Source organism: Sinocyclocheilus anshuiensis, unplaced genomic scaffold, assembly GCF_001515605.1.
Source record: "Sinocyclocheilus anshuiensis isolate Anshui unplaced genomic scaffold, SAMN03320099.WGS_v1.1 scaffold246, whole genome shotgun sequence".
In the NCBI taxonomy this organism is placed as follows: Eukaryota; Metazoa; Chordata; class Actinopteri; order Cypriniformes; family Cyprinidae; genus Sinocyclocheilus; species Sinocyclocheilus anshuiensis.
Window position 1 is genome coordinate 1138029 of NW_015542356.1, and position 18974 is coordinate 1157002.

The 18974-nt window shown below is 38.1% G+C and overlaps 1 protein-coding gene across 2 annotated transcripts in view; it reads right to left on the reverse strand.

The window, feature by feature from the left end:
* Positions 1 to 15872: 15872 nt before the first annotated feature.
* LOC107691735 (phosphatidylserine decarboxylase proenzyme, mitochondrial-like) overlaps positions 15873 to 18974 on the reverse strand; it is a 22810-nt gene continuing 19708 nt past the window's right edge. For both annotated transcript variants that reach the window (XM_016490532.1, XM_016490531.1), the window contains exon 7: positions 15873 to 16608. In XM_016490532.1, the coding sequence (XP_016346018.1) occupies positions 16384 to 16608 (225 nt within the window). In that variant the 3' untranslated portion in view covers positions 15873 to 16383. The remainder of the gene's footprint in view (positions 16609 to 18974) is intronic.

The window sequence follows — 18974 nt, forward strand, 5'->3', positions numbered from 1 at the left end:
TAATGACAGAATATTAATTTTTGAGTGAACATTTTCATTAATACGATACAATAGTTTGTAATAATGTATGTATAAATATGAATCACAATATTGAATTTTAAAATCGATTACTACATAACAAAAACATTACAAATTAAGTTAGAAGATCTATGTCTGACATCACTGCTGTACAGTGATATACAGTAGCTAATGAATGGTTGTGTAACTTCAGACTGTTACTCTATTGTGTGTTTTATCAATATTGGAATGCTGTTTTGACCAATCATTTGTGGAGGACCTTAAAATCTCTTAAACTAAATCATCTTAAGATAATCAAAAATGATTTGAAATAAGCATTAATATAAAGATTTTTTTCTTTGAAGAAATAGTTGTCACCTTTATTTATATAGTGCTTCGTACAGTACGATGCAGATTGTGTCAAAGCAGCTTTACAGTATTAAACAGGAAAATAGTGTGTCGATAGTGCAAGAGGACAATAGTAAACACTCAATTTTCAGTTAAAGGGTTAGTTCACCCAAAAATGAAAATTAGGCTGTTTTACTCCCCCCCGAGGCATCCTAGGTGTATATGACTTGCTTCTTTCAGACGAATCCAGTCAGAGTTATATTAAAAATTGTCCTGGCTATTCCAAGCTCTATCATTGCAGTCAATGGGTGTTGCAAAGCTTCAGTCCAAAAGAAGTGAAATAAAATGCGCCCATCCATAAAAAAAAAAAAAGTGTCTCACACGGCTCCGGGGGGTGAACAAAGGCCTCCTGTAGCAAATCCATGCGTTTTTGTAATAATAATATCCATATTCAAAACGTAATAATCACTTTAATCTAGCTTGCGCTCACTGTTGTAAACGGAAGCAGTTCCGGGGGAATGACGTATGAGGTCGGCTTTGCGCATGCTCCACTCACAAGTGACGAACGCGGAAGCTCAGGGTAGAGATCAAAACAAAACAATGGTCACTAATTAGAAGTACAAAACGAGGATTTGTAAAGAAGAATGTCGGAGGATTTCGATATAAGCCAAGAGGAAACTGGTTTTCTTTTGCTAAAGTAAGGAAACTTTCCTTCTTTTGCTCCTGTTAACAAACGTTGGGTTTCACGAGACTTACCGGCGCATGCGCAACGCTGAACTCATACGTCATCCGCCCGGAACTGCGGTACAACAGTACAACTGTTGGTGCAAGCTACATTAAAGTGATTATTACGTTTTGAATATGGATATTTTTCTTACAAAAACGCATAAATTCGCTACAGGAGGCCTTTGTTCACCCCCCGAGCCGTGTGAGACACTTTTTTTTATGGATGGGCGATTTTTATTTCACTTCTTTTGGACTGAAGCTCTGCAACACCCGCTGACTGCAATGATAGAGCTTGGAATAGCCAGGACAATTTCCGACTAGATTCGTCTGAAAGAAGAAAGTCATATACACCTAGGATGCCTCTGGGGTGAGTAAAACACAGCCTAATTTTCATTTTTGGGTGAACTAACCTTTTAAAGTCAGTTCATCATTGATTCAGTGATGTCATCGTCCAGCTCAGTTCAGTTCAAATAGTATCTGTGCAATCAAGTTGACCTTGCAAGTCAAATAGAGTGCCTTTGGTCTTAAAAAAATTGGATATATGAGGTATCCTGTTTTTAAAAGAAATCTCCAGAACTAGAAAAGTCATTTAAATAAATCAAATCTTACAGTGAATATATATTTTACTAGTTATTCCAAACTCAAAACTGTTTGATTAGGTAGAAATTGAGTAAAAAAAAAAAAACAATTTGGTAGAAATCCTTATCCAGTAAATCACAACCACTGTGAAAGTCACAGGGCCTTTGAACATTGCTGTAAACAATGGGGGACCTTAAGAGTCAGAGAATCTTACAGTGATGTGCTGCATCCTACACTTTACACCAGCAGATGACAGCACAGAGCAAATCTTCTTGCATTAGGTACACTTGAGCTTCACAGCTGTCAACTGTAACTCACTAAACATTTATATGAATTTTCTTTTGCTTTGCCATCTCTAAATGGTGAAGCTATATTATTAAGCAGTGATATAAGAGAAGGACGGGACGGAATATATTCTTCAGAATAGCAGTTTCGGTTGCTGCAGCGTATTTGTACGTCTCTGATTTCACATGTTGGCAATGTGGATGAAGAAATCCAAGTTCACAATGTCCTTCTGCTGGCACAATGAGGGCAATCAGACGTCACTGGTCCTATCAATTCTCTAGTGTGTGCATGAATCTATGTGTTTGGTGTAGTTTGTCTTTGCATGGGAACTCAGCTTGGTGGATACCACACATATCTTTCCCATGCACTCTTGATCCTTATCTCGCGTGTAGGGTTGTGTTGCGGTAAGAAATGATGACATGCAAATCCCATGACATTGTAAACACAGAAAGAGGTGAGGACCTGCTTTTTAAAACGAGATCTCTTTAGTTTATTTTGACTTGTAGTTGTTCTACTGTTTAAGACTCCGCCTTAACCATCTACCCTAAATATGACGAGACAAAGGAAGACGAGACAAAGTAATTAGAAGCACTCTGAAACTGAATCCAGTGTGCTAACATCGCCACCTAGTCCTCAGAGGCCTTTGGCTACCCTAAATATTTACAATGTCTCTTAAACATTTTAATAAGAGTTCATAAAGCTATTTTCCTGTAGATAAATACACATGAGACTAAAGTAGTGTTCACTGCAATTTGCTGTATTTTCCAAACCTGGTCAAAACTGCATTGTTGAGAGAGAAAAAAGTTGGATCGGTGTGTAAGAGTGTTTACACTTGTAGTTCAGTTTCCTTGGTCCTTTTGGTCTGGATTCATGAAGAAAACGATACATTTAGTCCTTGGTTCACTCAGCGTCCACACTGTAATTTTTAACACCGAACCTAAAGATACAGAACAAAAGACATAACGATACGGTCACACCCTGACTGGACCGCTTTAATGATGTGTATTTTGCGAACTTACCAAACTTCCAAAACTGCTGTGTGCTGGGCTAAATGCTCATTAAATGCTTGTATATATGGTGGTAGTTTTACCAGCTAACTCACAAAGAGCTTATAAAATGTGCAAAGGAAAACAGCGCCAGGAATTCCTCTGTTTGCACACACAAATCTGCTGCAAGACAGAGCTTCTGATGCCCTGGACCGAACTGTAATGGGCAACATAGCTCTTGTGTACCAGAGTTCATTTAATTTGAAAGAACCGGCCAAGTGTGAACACGCAAGTGGCAAGTCGCAGTGTGTCATTGCATGAAGTTGCATTAAACCTACTAGAAGGAGCTTATGGGCTCATGTTAACCACTCAAACCTTAAAGGGATAGTTCAGCCAAAAATTAAAATTCTGTCATTTGTGTGCAAAGAAAACAAAAATAAACTTTATTCGACAATTTCTTCTCTTTCGTGGCAGCCTTCAACGCACTTTCACAACAGTACCATGACGCATGCTTGTGCGTTCCTCTGCTTGCGAACAAGGCACAACACATCCAGATTCTACGTTAGAACGCCGGTTCCTGCATCAGCAGCATCACACACATCTACAAGTGGTACTTTCATGAACGCGTGTCGAAGACAAAGTCGTTATTTTTGTTTTCTTTGCACTCAAAAACTATTCTCGTAGCTTCATAAAATTACAGCTGAACCACTGATGTCACATTAACTATTTTAATGATGTCCTTACTACCTTTCTGGGCCTTGAACGTGTCAGTTGCGTTGCTGTCTATGCAGGGTCAAAATTACCTTAATTTGTTTTTTGAAAATGAACAAAGGTCTTACTGGTTTGGAACAACATGACGTAATTAATGACAGAATTTAAATTTTGGGGTTAACTATCCCTTTAATCCTTTTGGCCAAATGCTGCTTTCAACCCTTGCAGTCCTCCTCCAAGTTCACACTTTGGTGATGTAATGTTACACAGACCACTGGTTCTCAACCATTTTGACTTAAATAAATAAAAAATATATTTAAAAAAAATACTTAAAAATATGCTCACAGTTTCTACCCATTTTTAGAGCTTGGCATATCTAGAAAAAGTACATTTATTTTAAACACATTTGCAATGCATTTCTTAATTTATTTTTACAAGATTTTATTAATGACTGTTACAGGTCTAGATCGTACTTACATCGTGAGTGCTTAGCAGAGGGAGTTTCTGAATCATACAATGACAAATCGGACACCCTACTGTCCCGTGGGCTTCACAGACACGCACAAGCAAGGACCACAAAACCACAAGTTCACAACAAATGTGCCATTTGGGAAAAATGATTTGAGTGGAGTTTAATTTTATGCAAATAATGCAACAATGCAACGCTTTATGCAATGACTAGTACCAACAGCAGTGAAGACAATGGAGCTCACGTGATCTGCCTCCTGATACAGCTGAATACAGTGACTCAGTGACCCCCAGCGAGTCTAAACTGTAGTGCTGTGGGTATATATTTGATTCTCTCACGAACTTGAGATACCAGCCTCTATGAGCTGGATGTGTCATTTGGTTATAATGGATCATGTTTAATAACTACAGGCTTAAAATGGCCTGAGAACTGCATTTAGGCTCGTTCGAGGAGCAAGTCACTGCAGAGTCATAACCTGGGAAACTTGTGTAAAAAATTACGTAAGCTACCACGTGTTGAGGAACTCGTTTTTGTGAGTGTGAGAAAAAAAATGGACTTAGTTTCAGTAAGGATCAAGTTGTTTTCTATTTCCTTGTTGATTTGTTCAATTTACCGCTGTTTGTTTTGGGAGTGCTATACTTTTTGAATTGCGTGCTGCTTTTTGTTCTGCTTTTACAAGTGGTGTCATATTCTCAAAGACTTCAAATGAACTTACAGTACCATCACTAATACAAAAATGTTACACCCAAGTCACTGAAACCCACTGAATGAGAACGAGAGAAAGAGAATGACACACAGAAAGTCAGACAATGAATCACTTAGTGTGGAATGTGATTCGGTCACTTGCATGTTTGACTAGGGAACAAGTCTCTGATAAGTCCCTGTTGGCTTTTTTTGGGTCACCGCCACAGGATTTGAATCAAATCATAATACCACGAGAGTTTCCACACTGTGTCACATGACTAAATGGCCCAACTGCTAATGTCTTTGAAATCACGAGCCATTTAGTGTTTATAACCTAATTTTAAAAGGATTATTTTTGTTCATTCTTTTATTCGGGATGTAGCTCATGCAGTATCATTTCTGCAATGAACATGAGAAAATTATATAACTTGTTGAGGAGAGGCGTGCTTCTAAGTGATACAATTTAAAATTCTGACCTGGTGGGTGCTAAAATGTGTAAAAGGAAATCCCATAGGCTTACACTGAATAAGAGACCCAAGACTAGAGATCGGAATATCACAGAGACACACAGTAAACACACAGTAATGCAGTAAAAGCAATGCACAACACCTTAGCAGCCGGACGTAGCAACACCTTTACAACAGCCCCCCACAACAACCTAGTAACCACACTGCAACGTGTTAAAAAATAACTCAAAACACTTGAGCAACTGCACAGCATCCATCCACCCAGAGCTAAAGCTGTTTTTAAGGCAAGCATCCAAAGTTAGCAAAAAACACAGGGAAGGAGATCAGCAGCCATTTTTTTAGAAAAAAAAATGCTGGTTAATAAGATAATTTTCTCCAGTGGTAGAGCTGGAACTTGGTATCTCCCAATAATAAGACCATGGCTGTGTTCACTTTATACCCTCATTCACTATTTCCTACATTAGTCCCCAAAAAATCGAGCAAGTAAATTCGGACACTGAGTGCGCTGGAAGAGCTGCCACTCTTGCATAGTTTGTGCGTGTGGTTTAATAATAATTTGAAACTTGGCAGCTTCAATAGTAATGAAAAGATTTGTCTCAAACTCTTTCCTGGAAACTAGCATATATAAACCTTAATTAAATGACTTACTAATCAATTGAAAATAAATGTATACCTGTATGATATTACGGTGTACCCACATTGGACCAGCGGTTTGGAAAATGGATGGATGATTTGGCTGCAAGCGGCAACTTCTGGGAAGACGCGGGAATTTATTCGGCAAGACCCTCATAATGCATTATGGGTATTCACTAGCCGCTGTGTGTACATCAGTTGTACACTCGTTATTGCAGTGCATTATGGGATTGAATGAGTGTTCTCGCTAATATCCACTATCTCCTCAAATTGTGCCCTATTTAAGAGTATGGGGGCGATTTTGGACACATCCAAACTCTGCCAAAACCCCATGAAAACACTTTAGCAACTGCATAGAACCCGTGAAATTATAGCAAACACAAACAGCAACTTAGCAACTGCATATCAACCTCCCACAATCGCTAGCAACCAAACAGCAATATGCTAAAATCTGGTCAGAACACCATACAGTAGCACCTGCACAGAAACTCCTTAGCATCTCAAAATTTTTTCTTCGGAAACGTAAAAATGTAGTTATGTTTCTAAGAAAAAAGAAGTTCGTTTCTCAGGCCATGAGTACATGATGTTCAACACTGTCTTTGTTTTTTTTGCTTTTTTAGCAATAGCTTTGTTTGTGCTGTTAGCTGCACTATGAGGTGCAAAAATAGAGTCATGGATGCTTTTGATAATTTATTTTGTTTTGGTCTGTCTAACCACTCTAGTTCTTTGTTGCTGATGTTTGTGTTCGCTGTTACTAGGGCTACCTTTGATTAAAGAGGTCTGACGTGCCTCTTGAGCTCTTTTCAAACCTCTTTAACCTCTGAAAACAGAACCTGGTCAGACACGGCCTTGTTTATAATTCTTTTAACTTCAATCATCAAATTAGATAAAATGTGGGTGGGGTGGATTTCACGTGTGTATGTAACACTGAGTTGGTTCAGTCCAGATGGGCCTGCCACCCCCTCAAAAATTTCAGATGCACCTTAAAACTCCCAGCAGCACCATTTTTAGCTCGCTAGTCAACAATGTCCTCATTCTCAGGCCTCGAAAAGAATGTGTTGGAACCAGTATGTGTGCATTGATATTGTGTTTTGTCACTGAATGCCCTATGATGCCATGCCATCAGGACAATCTTAAAGCCATTGCATTAGGTCGGCAGCAACACATCCAGCACCATCACACTGAACACTGGGGCCCCCCAAGGATGTGTGCTGAGCCCCCTCCTATATCAAAGCAAGTAACATCTGCAAACAAATGTTGCTGGATTTTTCCCCCAGAATTAACTTCACTTCTCAGAGACATTTTTACAATGATTTTTTCATCTGCTCTGTCAGTGATTTCAAACAGGTGGTAGCAGAGTAACCACAGGTGTAGTTCATCACTTTAACTATAAACATCATCCACTAATGTTTGACAACCACAATGTCACAATACTTTTTGTCTTAATTTTGAACAGTATGTCTATTTTTGTAATTAAAAATTCTTAAAATAAACACCATTTGATTTGACATTTTGCTATCTAATGCAATGTGTGTGTGTGTGTCTGTCTATCTATTAGGGCTCCACAATTAATTGAATTTCTAATCGCGATTACAATTACGGATGCCACAATTACGTAATCGTTCAAAGCGGCAATTAATCGTTCAAAGTCCACTTATGTCCTGTGTGCTTAAGATGCGTTTTTTCTTTCTTTCTACATGTTATCTTAACAATTATGATTTTTGTCATAATCGTGCAGCCCTACTATCTATCTATCTATCTATCTATAGATATATAGATAGATAGATAGATAGATAGTTCACCCAAAATGAAAATTTTCTCATCAATTATGTACCTTCATGTTGTTTTAAATTTTGTTTCAAAGTTTTCTGTCCCACCATCGAAAGTCCATGCAACCAAACATTTGATAGTTCAAAAATACGTTGTAAAAGTAATTCATATGAACCAAGGTTTAATCAGATTTAATTTAGACTTTTATTTACATTGATCAGAATGCACACACTGTACATAGAGCATATCAAATAAATTTGAGGATGAACTTTTTTGAAGAGTCAAAGTTTTGGTTGCATGGACTTTTAATGGAGAGACAGAAACTGCTAAGGTTGCAATAAAAAATATATAATCTGTGATTTCATGACGTAAAGTTAGCATTTTGCAACATGTTAGCATTTTGTAACATGTTTCTCATTCAACAACAACCAAACCCAGACAGACAGCTTTTAATTCTCTCTCAGCATTTAAAAACTGCAGCACCCTTTTCTTCTACTTTTCCATTCAGAAGTAGATTAAAAAGTCAATTCTGTTAATGTTTAAAGTTAAAACAAGGCTGTGGACAAGAGGCTGTGTACTCCTCTCATGCCCAGCAATGTAATGTTTGCAGAAAGTATAACCACCTTACACAACAGCATCCACAGACTTATTAGAATATTGGCTTCAGCGCAAAGTAGCTATATCTGGCGTTCATTTGATGGGAAGTATATTTTTATTGTATCTTGACTGCAACAGGTCGTCATACTATATATTAATAGTAAATTTAACATTAGCATTCCTGAACTCTCATCAGCCTCCTCCCCAACTCTCTCTCTCTCACACACTCACACACACACACACACACACACACACACACACACACACACAACATGAATACCCAAGGGTGGGGTTACATACACACTGCCATGTTTAAACAAGACTCACGGTCTGCTGGATTGCCACCTCCTCCTTTTCCCTTCAGCCTGGTGGCTCAGGTTTGTCTTACCTTATTTCGGAAACACGGAAGAACAGAAGTCACAGCAGAAACAGCGTGCAGCTGTGAAAACTGATTCCCACCAAACAAATCGCCCCCAGGCCTCTGCTGGTAAGCAGTTTCTTTGTATCTAAGTATTCACTGACAGGAAAAGTTAATTGTTATTTGTTTTTTTACAAGTAGAGTTCTCTGAGTCTAAATGATTTGATGGGGGGGAAAATGGTTATAAAAATCTTGTAATGTCTTATTTACAATACCAGGGGCTCAGAATATCATTTAAAAATTAAGCAATAAAACCGTTGCAATAACAACTAAGCATTTATATACTTCTTAATGTTACAAAAGTCCTTAATTAAAACTTAATTCAAGCAATATCAGATTCGAAATCGTGTTGTTGTCCGAGCATCAAGTATGAGGCCGCAGATATAATCACTGGCCTGCTGTTATTCAGACCACAAACAGCGTGGGAGTGTGCATGATATTGGCTTATTTTATAGGCTACAACTGTATAAAAAACCAATAAGTTGATATTGAATAACTTACATTTTAGTTACAATTTTGCCAAATATTTTGTCCGTTTTTGCACAGCTAATAAAGATTCGGCAATAAAGCTGTTGCGTCTCCGAGCAAAACACATTAGTGACGTTGACGTTCATGATTGAATCAGTAGTGTGTTTGAAGGAATCGGTTCGGTGAATGATTCAATGTAAAATTGACATTCTACCGTTGTACTCTTACTGTTTCTGTCATACCTTTTTATGACTTAAATACTAAGAGTAGTGTTTTATTCAGAATATCAGCCAGTCACTTGTTTTGTTCATGAATTACCAGTGTCTTTGAACGATTAAATGACACACTCATAAAGACAGAAAGACTTGTCGCCACCTACTGGTGTATTGATGTAGACCTGCAGTCAGCGTCACTGAATCCCCATCACTAATGTACAATCTGGATATCCGCTCAGCCAATCAAATTGTAGAACCAGAACTAAAGGCCCTTTCACACCAAGGAAGATTACCATAAATAAAAGGTTTTAATAATCGTTCTAATTATCCTCACAGATGAAGGATATGATTGGAATCATTTTCAGAACAACAGCCGCCTGACTTTGAAGAGCTCAAGCATTTAAAGTGGGAGATCACACAACTGTAGTGCGCTTTTAATAAACGGAACATTGTGCGTTGATGTGGACGCCAAAATAGTCATGGCTCTTAGTTTGAATGGGCTTTGTTGTATAATGTGTTTTTTTGTCAACTGTTTTGTCATACAATCTCTTATTTGGTATGCAGAAGTTCAAACAATGAAATACATTTTCTTTCCCCAGGAATATTCAAGAAAAATCTGATATTTGGGACCAGTTATGTTTCAACAGTTTTAACAGACTGAAACCGAGGCTCTTGATTATTCGTTGTTGGCTTGCTCCTCCAGCCTGACACCATGAACATCTCTCTCGAGAACCCCTATGGTGATGTCACCATCCCTCGTGCCAAACTGCGGGGTCCGGCTGATTCCAGCACCATCATCATGAACCCAATGGCCTTGGAGAGCACCTACAACAACCGCAACTCTGCCTTAAACCCCTACAGCAGCTTCAAAACCCCAGGCGAGAACAACACCTCAAGTGTGCCAGTTTACGGGGAGGCCAGGAACGGCAGCCAGAACCCCCCTCCGGCTTACACGGTGAGGGAAAGCGACGAGCAGGTGGGACGCTGCTACGCCTGTTGCTGCCGCTGCCGGAGGAGGAAGTGAGACTAGATTTACCCTGTGAAGCAAAGGATTATGGGTTTCCAATTTGGAACCACCATTCCACCTCCCAAATTTTGGAAGCCAGATGCTATACAGTTCTAAAATGACTGGATTTTTGGGATCCTTTAGCTATTACATAAACCTGGAGATCATACTGCGGTTTGGACAAAACAAGAGCTGACCTTCTGTGACTGCACCGAAACCTATTATATTAAATATTTACATTTGGATTACATCATTGTTTTGTTAAGTTGGCACAGTTAAGTTGGATTGCTCCTACTGAACCACATTAAAGCAGCCTTACTTTTGTCTCCCTCAAACAATGGCATGCTTAGATACTCTCCTTCATTTTGGCGTCACCCAATCGTTCCTATACACTTACTCAAGTTATTCGACTAATGTTGTTGTTGTTAATGGAGTGTTTCTATAAATTTATAATGAGGTTAAACAGGTTTTATCGGTGCACACAGAGGTGGGCTCGCTTCACAATATGTCCCGGTGGACTTCTCCAAGTTTCTTTAGGTTTTTGAGCCACACCCTGACATGCCGTCAGACACAGGTGACTGAAACTTGAGGAAGAACCCTTGTTCTTTTTCAAAGGGATACACAAAAAGACACTGTCAACTTTTACTTCAGAATGAGTGTTGTGCCATCCGAGTTTCTATTGAACGAGCTTTTCTGGTTACTGTACACAAACCGCTGACACATTGTGTCTAGGATTGCCAAAGAGACTATTTAGTGCAACATAAAACCCTTATAGTACTAATATTATATGATTATAAGCAATATTATGGTAATTACATTTAATACAATGGGTCGTGGACAGTTTTTTTTTGGCCATAAGACTGTGAGCCTGACTATTGTAAATAGGATAAAATATGCCAACCAAAATGTTTTGGATGTCTGTATATGTTAGGCACGATGATCAATATATTTTTTGATACATAAAATCACCATTGTCTCTGTAAACAACTGTTTTCAACTCATTTTACTTATGAGCTACTCAACGTTTCCTACAAGGTGACTCAGTCAGTCTCTGTGACGGCAAATTCTAGCTGAGTAAAGGCAGTGTTATCAGACAGCAACTGAACCAGTTTGGGACGTAGTGCCCTGAGAGCAAGTTCCTGGAACAAATACACGTGGAGTCCAGATCAGCAGGTTTACAGGTGTGAAGAAACTTTGTTACCTGGAATCTCAAGCACTACAGTATTTCCAGTATATAGGGTTATCATTATCCAGTATTGACATTAACCGTTAAACTTCAATTAGATTTTAGATTTATTTTCAGCATTGTGCCAGAGGGTTAATGTAAAGTTATCCAAAGGTTTGCAAAGACAGGGGAGAGAGTCTTAACATTTGAAACATAATATTATTTTTTCATTTAGAAATTAGTTGATGTTAGATTCAAAGGGAAACTCTAACTGTAAATTTAAACAATTAAAATGCTGGTAAATTGATTGTACATTGTCTTGAGACTTTTGCATATTATAAATATATATTTTATCTTTACTTTGAAACTATTCCCCTTGAAGAAAAAAATACTAACCATAGAGGTATTGTGCACAACGATCATAAATTCATATTGGATCTCGTTCTAACAATCGTTTTCAGAATCTTTAGTCTTGTTTTTTATTATTTGCACAGTGGTGGTTACATTTATAAAGTTTGATCACAGCTGTAGTAAGTTTTATTTTAAGACGAAACTATGAATATTGTGATTTTTGTAAGGCTAGTTAAGCCGTCACTAACTGTTAATAGGTAATTTGAAGGCAAGGTTAGGATAGCATGTGAATACACTAATGTAAACATAGTAAGAGGAAATTCTAGGACAAATGAATGGAAATAAGTATTGATGTGGTTCTCACGATCATGAATGTTTTGTCAGTGCAGACTGCCAGTACTGTCGGTAGGGGGAGATAAAAACTCGTAATTGTAATAAAATAATATTTTCTTCCCTTTCAAGTGCGAGTTAATATTCTAAGAAAATAAGTCGCATTTTTTTTTTTTTTATTCAGTGGCTTACACCCTTTCATACTGTTATATTGAGTTATATTGTGTTTTGATACTGCTATGCTTCCTTAACTAGCCTACCTTCTAAACACTGTTTAGAGGGTAGAGTAGACAACACTATTTTTTTATTTGACATTATATAAACTTAGGTTAAAATAGTTACGGGTGTTAATTTTTACGGGTTAAAATTGTTCCCGATATTCATTCATTCATTCAATCATTTAGCTGTCTTTAATTGCAATTAAGCTTGATTCACAAACTCATTTTTAAATACGTCATTTTCAATTTATATGAGTAGGCTGTATTTATAATAAACATGTAAATACATATATTTATCTACAGCCACTGTGCAAAATTTCATACATTGATACTGCATCTCATTCAAAAATAATCTTTTGTGAAATTTTTGTCATTTTTGTTTACAGTGGTGGCTTACAGTTTTACAAAGGAGCATAGGCCTATGTATTTTTGGCTGAAAATACGGTTGATTTTTGTAAAGCTAATAGACGTAGTTGTTAATATGGCGTCTGAGCTGTTAGGATAGCATGGGGATGTACACCAATGTAAACAAAAAGGAAATAGCTGACTTCATACGTGGTCTAGGACGAGATATGCATTTGATTTGGTTCTCACAATATTAACTTGGTTTAGTCACTATACAGACTTGGCTCCAGTGATGGGAGCGCTTATTAAAATTCAACCTTCAGAAACCTTATTTTAGCGAACAGTACAGAAGAGTGCCTACAGTACAGACAGAAGGAAAGTTGTTCAGAGTTTCCTCTGCTGTGGTACACTGGTACAGTTAAAACAATTAGTTCGAATTAGTTAAGCATAGTGTGATTGATAAACTACATCTTCACGTCTTCTTGTCAAGCTGAAATGCTTGCAGAAAAACACATCACTGCGGCGCCGGCATGATATGCTGTATTTAATCTAAAACTATTTTAATACGCATTTTTTATTGACCTTATTATTATACAACACACGATTACCTGGTAAATTTATATAACGTAATATTTGTAGTTTAAAAAATGACTGTCGTCACGCTGTGGATTGAGAACTAAAGAATTGCAAAAAATTATATCGTGAACACTTTTTAAATGACCAGATACCGTGACCATTTAAACCTAAAATGTATAAAGTTTATATAATATATAAGAAAATCATGTTGTTTGTCAACTATTTATTCGAGAAGGTAGCTTAAGGATGTAAATTCTACCACAATTAGCATCAAAATAGTGCTGATATAACTATGATTATCAGTGGAACTGCTGGTAACAGTAGTACAATTGTAGTAGTCAGTGTTTGCTTTCTGAAGGTCAAGTAACGGGCTTGAGAAAGTGAGTCGAGTGTGTGGCTCTGGAGAAGCTTGCAAAGCGTGGGCTTCCCTTCTAGAAGCTTCTCTTAATAGTCCTGTGGGTGACATCATTTTTAAAAGTACAAATATCCCACACAATCTTACTATTAATATTAAGAAAATAAAACAATGCATCTTAAATGAGAATAATTAAATAATTTTAAGTATAGCATGTCACAATGCTTGATACTGTTCCTGATTCAGCACTTTCAATTTTAATCCATATTCTGCAGAGATTTTGTTCATTATTAATCAGGCTTATGTAATGATAAATGACTTTCCTCAAATACCGCCAGCCAGATTTATCCTTTTTATATTCCCCCATGTTTAAATATACAAACTGTCCTGAGAAGCTTACTGTACTAATCCACCACAAACTGTGTATATTAACATTCCACTTACTGCTTTATCTTTAAAAGTTATGAAAGCTTCCAAATAATATACATACAGTAAATCGATAGGGGGGATTTTCCTGGTCAAGAAACTAGTAGCTGAAAAAAGCTCCTGTAAAACATTACAATGGTGTTATCAAATACCAATTTCACAAATTTATACAACACAACATTTTAAATAACCTTCAAAATTTATTAATGACATGTTTCTTGCGCTCTGAACTAGTTTGAAATGAATGTCTATGTTACATGAATTAATGAGACTTTTCTCCAAAAGACGTGTGGCCCAGTACACAGAAAAGCCCAGTGTTTTCAACACATTCAAAACAAAATTTCCAGAGTCCTTCCCCTAATCTTCATACACATGTGTGGTCCAGATTAGGGGGGTCCGGAGGGTCTTTATCCTTAGCTCAGGGTGTAGAACTTGTCTGTTGAACTTGCCAGGTGCTGGTTAATAAAATAAAAGTCCAAGAACAAAAAAAATATAAGCCATAAGATCACAAGAACTTGATTCATATCAAAAGGGGGAAAAAAGTGTGTTAGTAAAAAATATATCTTGTGTTTTGGCACTAATCAAGTTGAGATAGCATAATACTTAACATTTATCTCCCAACTAATTGCTAGACCAACAAGCAAAGGCATAATTCAATGCCAGAGAACAACGGCAGTGATAAATGTCGCCTGTCTTTTCCAAAACTTGTTCTTAGTGAGTAAATGTGGCCAAGATTTTGCTGTCAAAATGGCTTGCAACTTCGTGTAGAGCAAACGTTGGACGGAGAGAACGGTTTTAAAGAGAAGCATTGTGAAATACGAAGGTACCAAATAGTGATGGCCTCTCATATGGCGCTTTTCCACTGCGTGGTACGACTCGGCTCGGTTTGCGTTTCCACTGCAGTTTATGCTGCGTTCCAGGCAGGTTTTTGAGCCCGTAAGTCACGACTTCAAACCACGACTCACGACTTTGTAGCGTTCCAGGCAAGTCACGCCAAACTGCCTGAGCGTAAGGAATTGTAGTAACTAGATGTAAACAAACTTCTAGAATAAACAGATTATTTTGTTATACAAGTATGTCATTTCTGCACTACCCCCTGTATAGGCTCTGTGCACAGCTGCAGTCTTGACAGAAAGGGGCTGCCATTGTTGTTTCGCGGGCTATGTGACGTCAGAGCGCGGAACTGGGAGTACATCGATCTAGTACGAGTTCACGGGTGGGAAATCACGGGTTTGACTGCCGTTCCAGTGCACTTGCACGGGTAGAAGGTTGGAAAAACACGGGTTACGGGTTGCCTGGAACGCGGCATTAGTACCACTTTAGAGTGGGCGGGATTGTTCACATGTCATTATAGTTTCGCCGCCTCTATTGCCGCGACTCTTGAAAAACTTTTTCATTCCGCGTCGCCCCATCAAGCTCTCGCTGGATCCGCTCCTCTGCTATCAACGAGAGGAACGTCTGTACTTCCTCAACAGACAACGAAACAGCCATTTTTTGGTTGTTAAAAAAAGGTGCGCTCGTTCAAAACAGTTGCGTTCGATCCTTTGCTGGCTTGCTGATTTAAGTCTAGCGGGTCTGTTGTGTCTCATGTTGCAAGTTCAGTGACGCAGGTAGTGACGATTCTCTCTGGCCAATCAGTGATCAGCAGAGTTTACACGTCACGTTTTGGTAATGGTACGGTTCGCATGGAACCTCAACCGAGGTAGTACAGAAAAAAGTACCAGGTACCAGGTACTGTACCCAGTGGAAAACCCCCCAAAAGTGAACCGTACCGAACCGTGCCGTACCATGCAGTGGAAAAGCGCCAATATATTCCCAATGCTTGCAGAGTTAGCTGTGGAAGTCCTGAACTCTTCAAATCCTTCACACAGGTTGACTCAAGCCAAAGGCAATATGGGCAAACACAAAAACAAAACAATCGTTTTACTAAAACAAAATAGAAAAATAACTTGAAGCCAAAAAAAATTCAAGATGGCATTTCATGGTAAACAAATACTTTACAACGTGATGGTCTAAGCTTTGCTTATTTTACAACAAAAACAAAAAAATACCCCTACGTACCCTAACAAAACGACTGTGAGAACCCAATGGCAATAATGCAACAGTGGTGGTTGATTGAGTACATATGAACACACATGTATCTCAGTTTAAACAGAGTACATCTCTGCAAATGTGAGTGTATTAGTTTTTGAGACCCTGAATGCATCTGCACACAGATTAGCGTGTCCATCATCAGATTCTGTTCCCTCTCGTAGGTGTTACATTGTCCCAAGAGGTTCTCCAAAACGGATCTTCTGGCCTGCTTTCAAATTAAAGGTAAAATCCCGTGGAGCTTCGAATAACAGTACAATAGTAGAGCCCAAGTTGAATTCGCCCAGGTGTTCTCCTTTTCTCATGCTGACGCCTTCCCGGTTGTTGTTTGTTACGTAGCTGAAGTCATTGTAAGTTCCTTTGCTGTATCGAGGGTTGTTGGTACGGAGCTCCTAAAGAGAAAAAACACTTGTTATTGAAACTGCACTACAACCAAATGGTTTGCCTTTTTAAAATCCAACTATCCTCTAAATCTGGTACTTATAACAGATGGGGAACCTCTCTATTTATTTTATTACAAATAAAATCCATTTGATTTAGGGAAAACATGTACTTTAAGAAATGTGGTATTATGAAATAAGCAGGGTCACATTTCTGAGGTCGCATCCTGCTACTCAAACAGGTGTCACTACCATCTACTTTCAAACACTCATCTCACCCATTAACCCACATTGTTACACAAGCCCACTACTGTCTAGTGGTCTGATTGCGGCCCATTAGAAATGAGGCCAAATCCACTCTTAGCGGTGTAGCTCAATATTCTGCTAATGCTGAATGCTGAGAAAATATATCATACGCCAACAAGAGTGATTCTGCGGCAATTCAGAAATTAAACCATATAGGCCCCAATATACTTCAAGCAAAAGAACTGGGCCCTCACTTATCAACAGTGCATAGAAAAGGTTCTATATTTTGTCCTACAAATGAAATTTAGAATGTAAGTACAAAAAAATCTCTATTATTTAATGCGACCATGCAGTTCTTACGCACACCAGTAAGTAATCATTGTTGATAAATCCTACATGTTCTTGAGCACCATGCTTGTTTACATTCATGGTCATTTGCATTCAGAAACGCCTCCAATGAACCATATATGGTAACAACACCTCCCTTTATAAATCACGTGAATGTGAACGGCAAAGTACCGACTGAGAAGCCATTCTGTGCTCTCACTAAACAGATCAGCGTGGTCTTTGAAAATGCGTTCACTGCACAGCGCATGGTTTGCCGAATTTTCCAGCGAAGCGAGATCAGCCATGACACTATAGCTACATTTCAAATGACTTCCCAGCTGTCTTTTATAGTTTTTCACACCAATTACGTCTAGCTTGAACTATGAAATTATTAATTGAGTATTTGCAATTAAAGGACACTTTCTTTTTGTAGTATCACCATTCTACCACTAGATTCTCTGTGTAAGCATGCTTAGAGTTGTGCTTATATTTACAGACATTTCTACGTAAAATTACAAGTTGGTAGATCCAACACTTTTTGTGAAACTGTTCTTATGCACTCATTATGCACACATCATCATTTATCAACTTATTACGGTTGATAAACGAGGGCCCAGGTGTTATATCATTTGTGACCCTGGACCACAAAACCAGTCTTAAGTCACTGGGGTATATTTGTAGCAATAACCAAAAATACATTGTATGGGTCAAAATTATAAAAAAAAATTTATGCCAAAAATCACTAGGATATTAAGTAAAGATCATGTTCCATGAAGATATTTTGTAAATTTCCTACCGTAAATATATCAAAACGTAATTTTTGATTAGTAATATGAATTGCCAAGGACTTCATTTGGACAACTTTAAAGGCGATTTTCTCAATATTTCGATTTTTTTGCACCCTTTCAAATAGTTGTTTCATATCCTAACAAACAATACATCAATGGAAAGCTTATTCATTCAGCTTTCAGATGTTGTATAAATCTCAATTTCACAAAAATGGACTCTCATGACTGGTTTTGTGGTCCAAGGTCACATTTCAAACAACGGTCAAAATCAGGCCAAAACAAAGTTCCTTCGGAATTCATCTCGGATATGAAGTCCTCGCATATACGCATATGCGACAAATAAATCACTCGCATATGCGACTAAATCTTACTCTGGGCGACTAAATGATGTCTAATATTAGCCAATTGCTAATAAATTATCAGATTTTACTCTCCAGTGGGAGTTGGAGGCTAAGTATAAGTTTAGCTCAGATATATTTTCACTCGCCGAACACTCTCTGACTGAGCGCATCAGAGTTTCACTCTCCACCAAGCAAGCTGTGCTGTTTTTCAGTTCATCTGTATGGGAAGCCAAACAACCCAAAAGTGGGATGAAACAGCGCGGTATTACAGTGTTCGTGCCGCGCTGACCTGTCATCGGCGCGGCTCAATGGACCGAGCTGCGCGACCGACTTGACAGCGCAGAGAGGACGTGTTTACTAGCACCACCGAGCTGGCAGCGCGGCGCTGATCAGTTACAACAGCGCAGCGCGAACATTACTCTCCGCAGAAGTTCGTGTTTTTTTCCTGCACATAACATAATGAAGAGTTATTACATTTCTTTTGCTTATTATCTTTCATATTACTACATGTAAACAGTAGTGTTAGCTACTTTGAAGCATGTATAGCCTATATTTAGTAGTCACATTCACAGCAGAAACTTCCATTATCCTCTTAGAATTAGAGTTTCGTTCATCAAGGCATATTTTAAGTACATTTTACATTTAAGGATATTTGTGTAACTGTAGCATATGATTA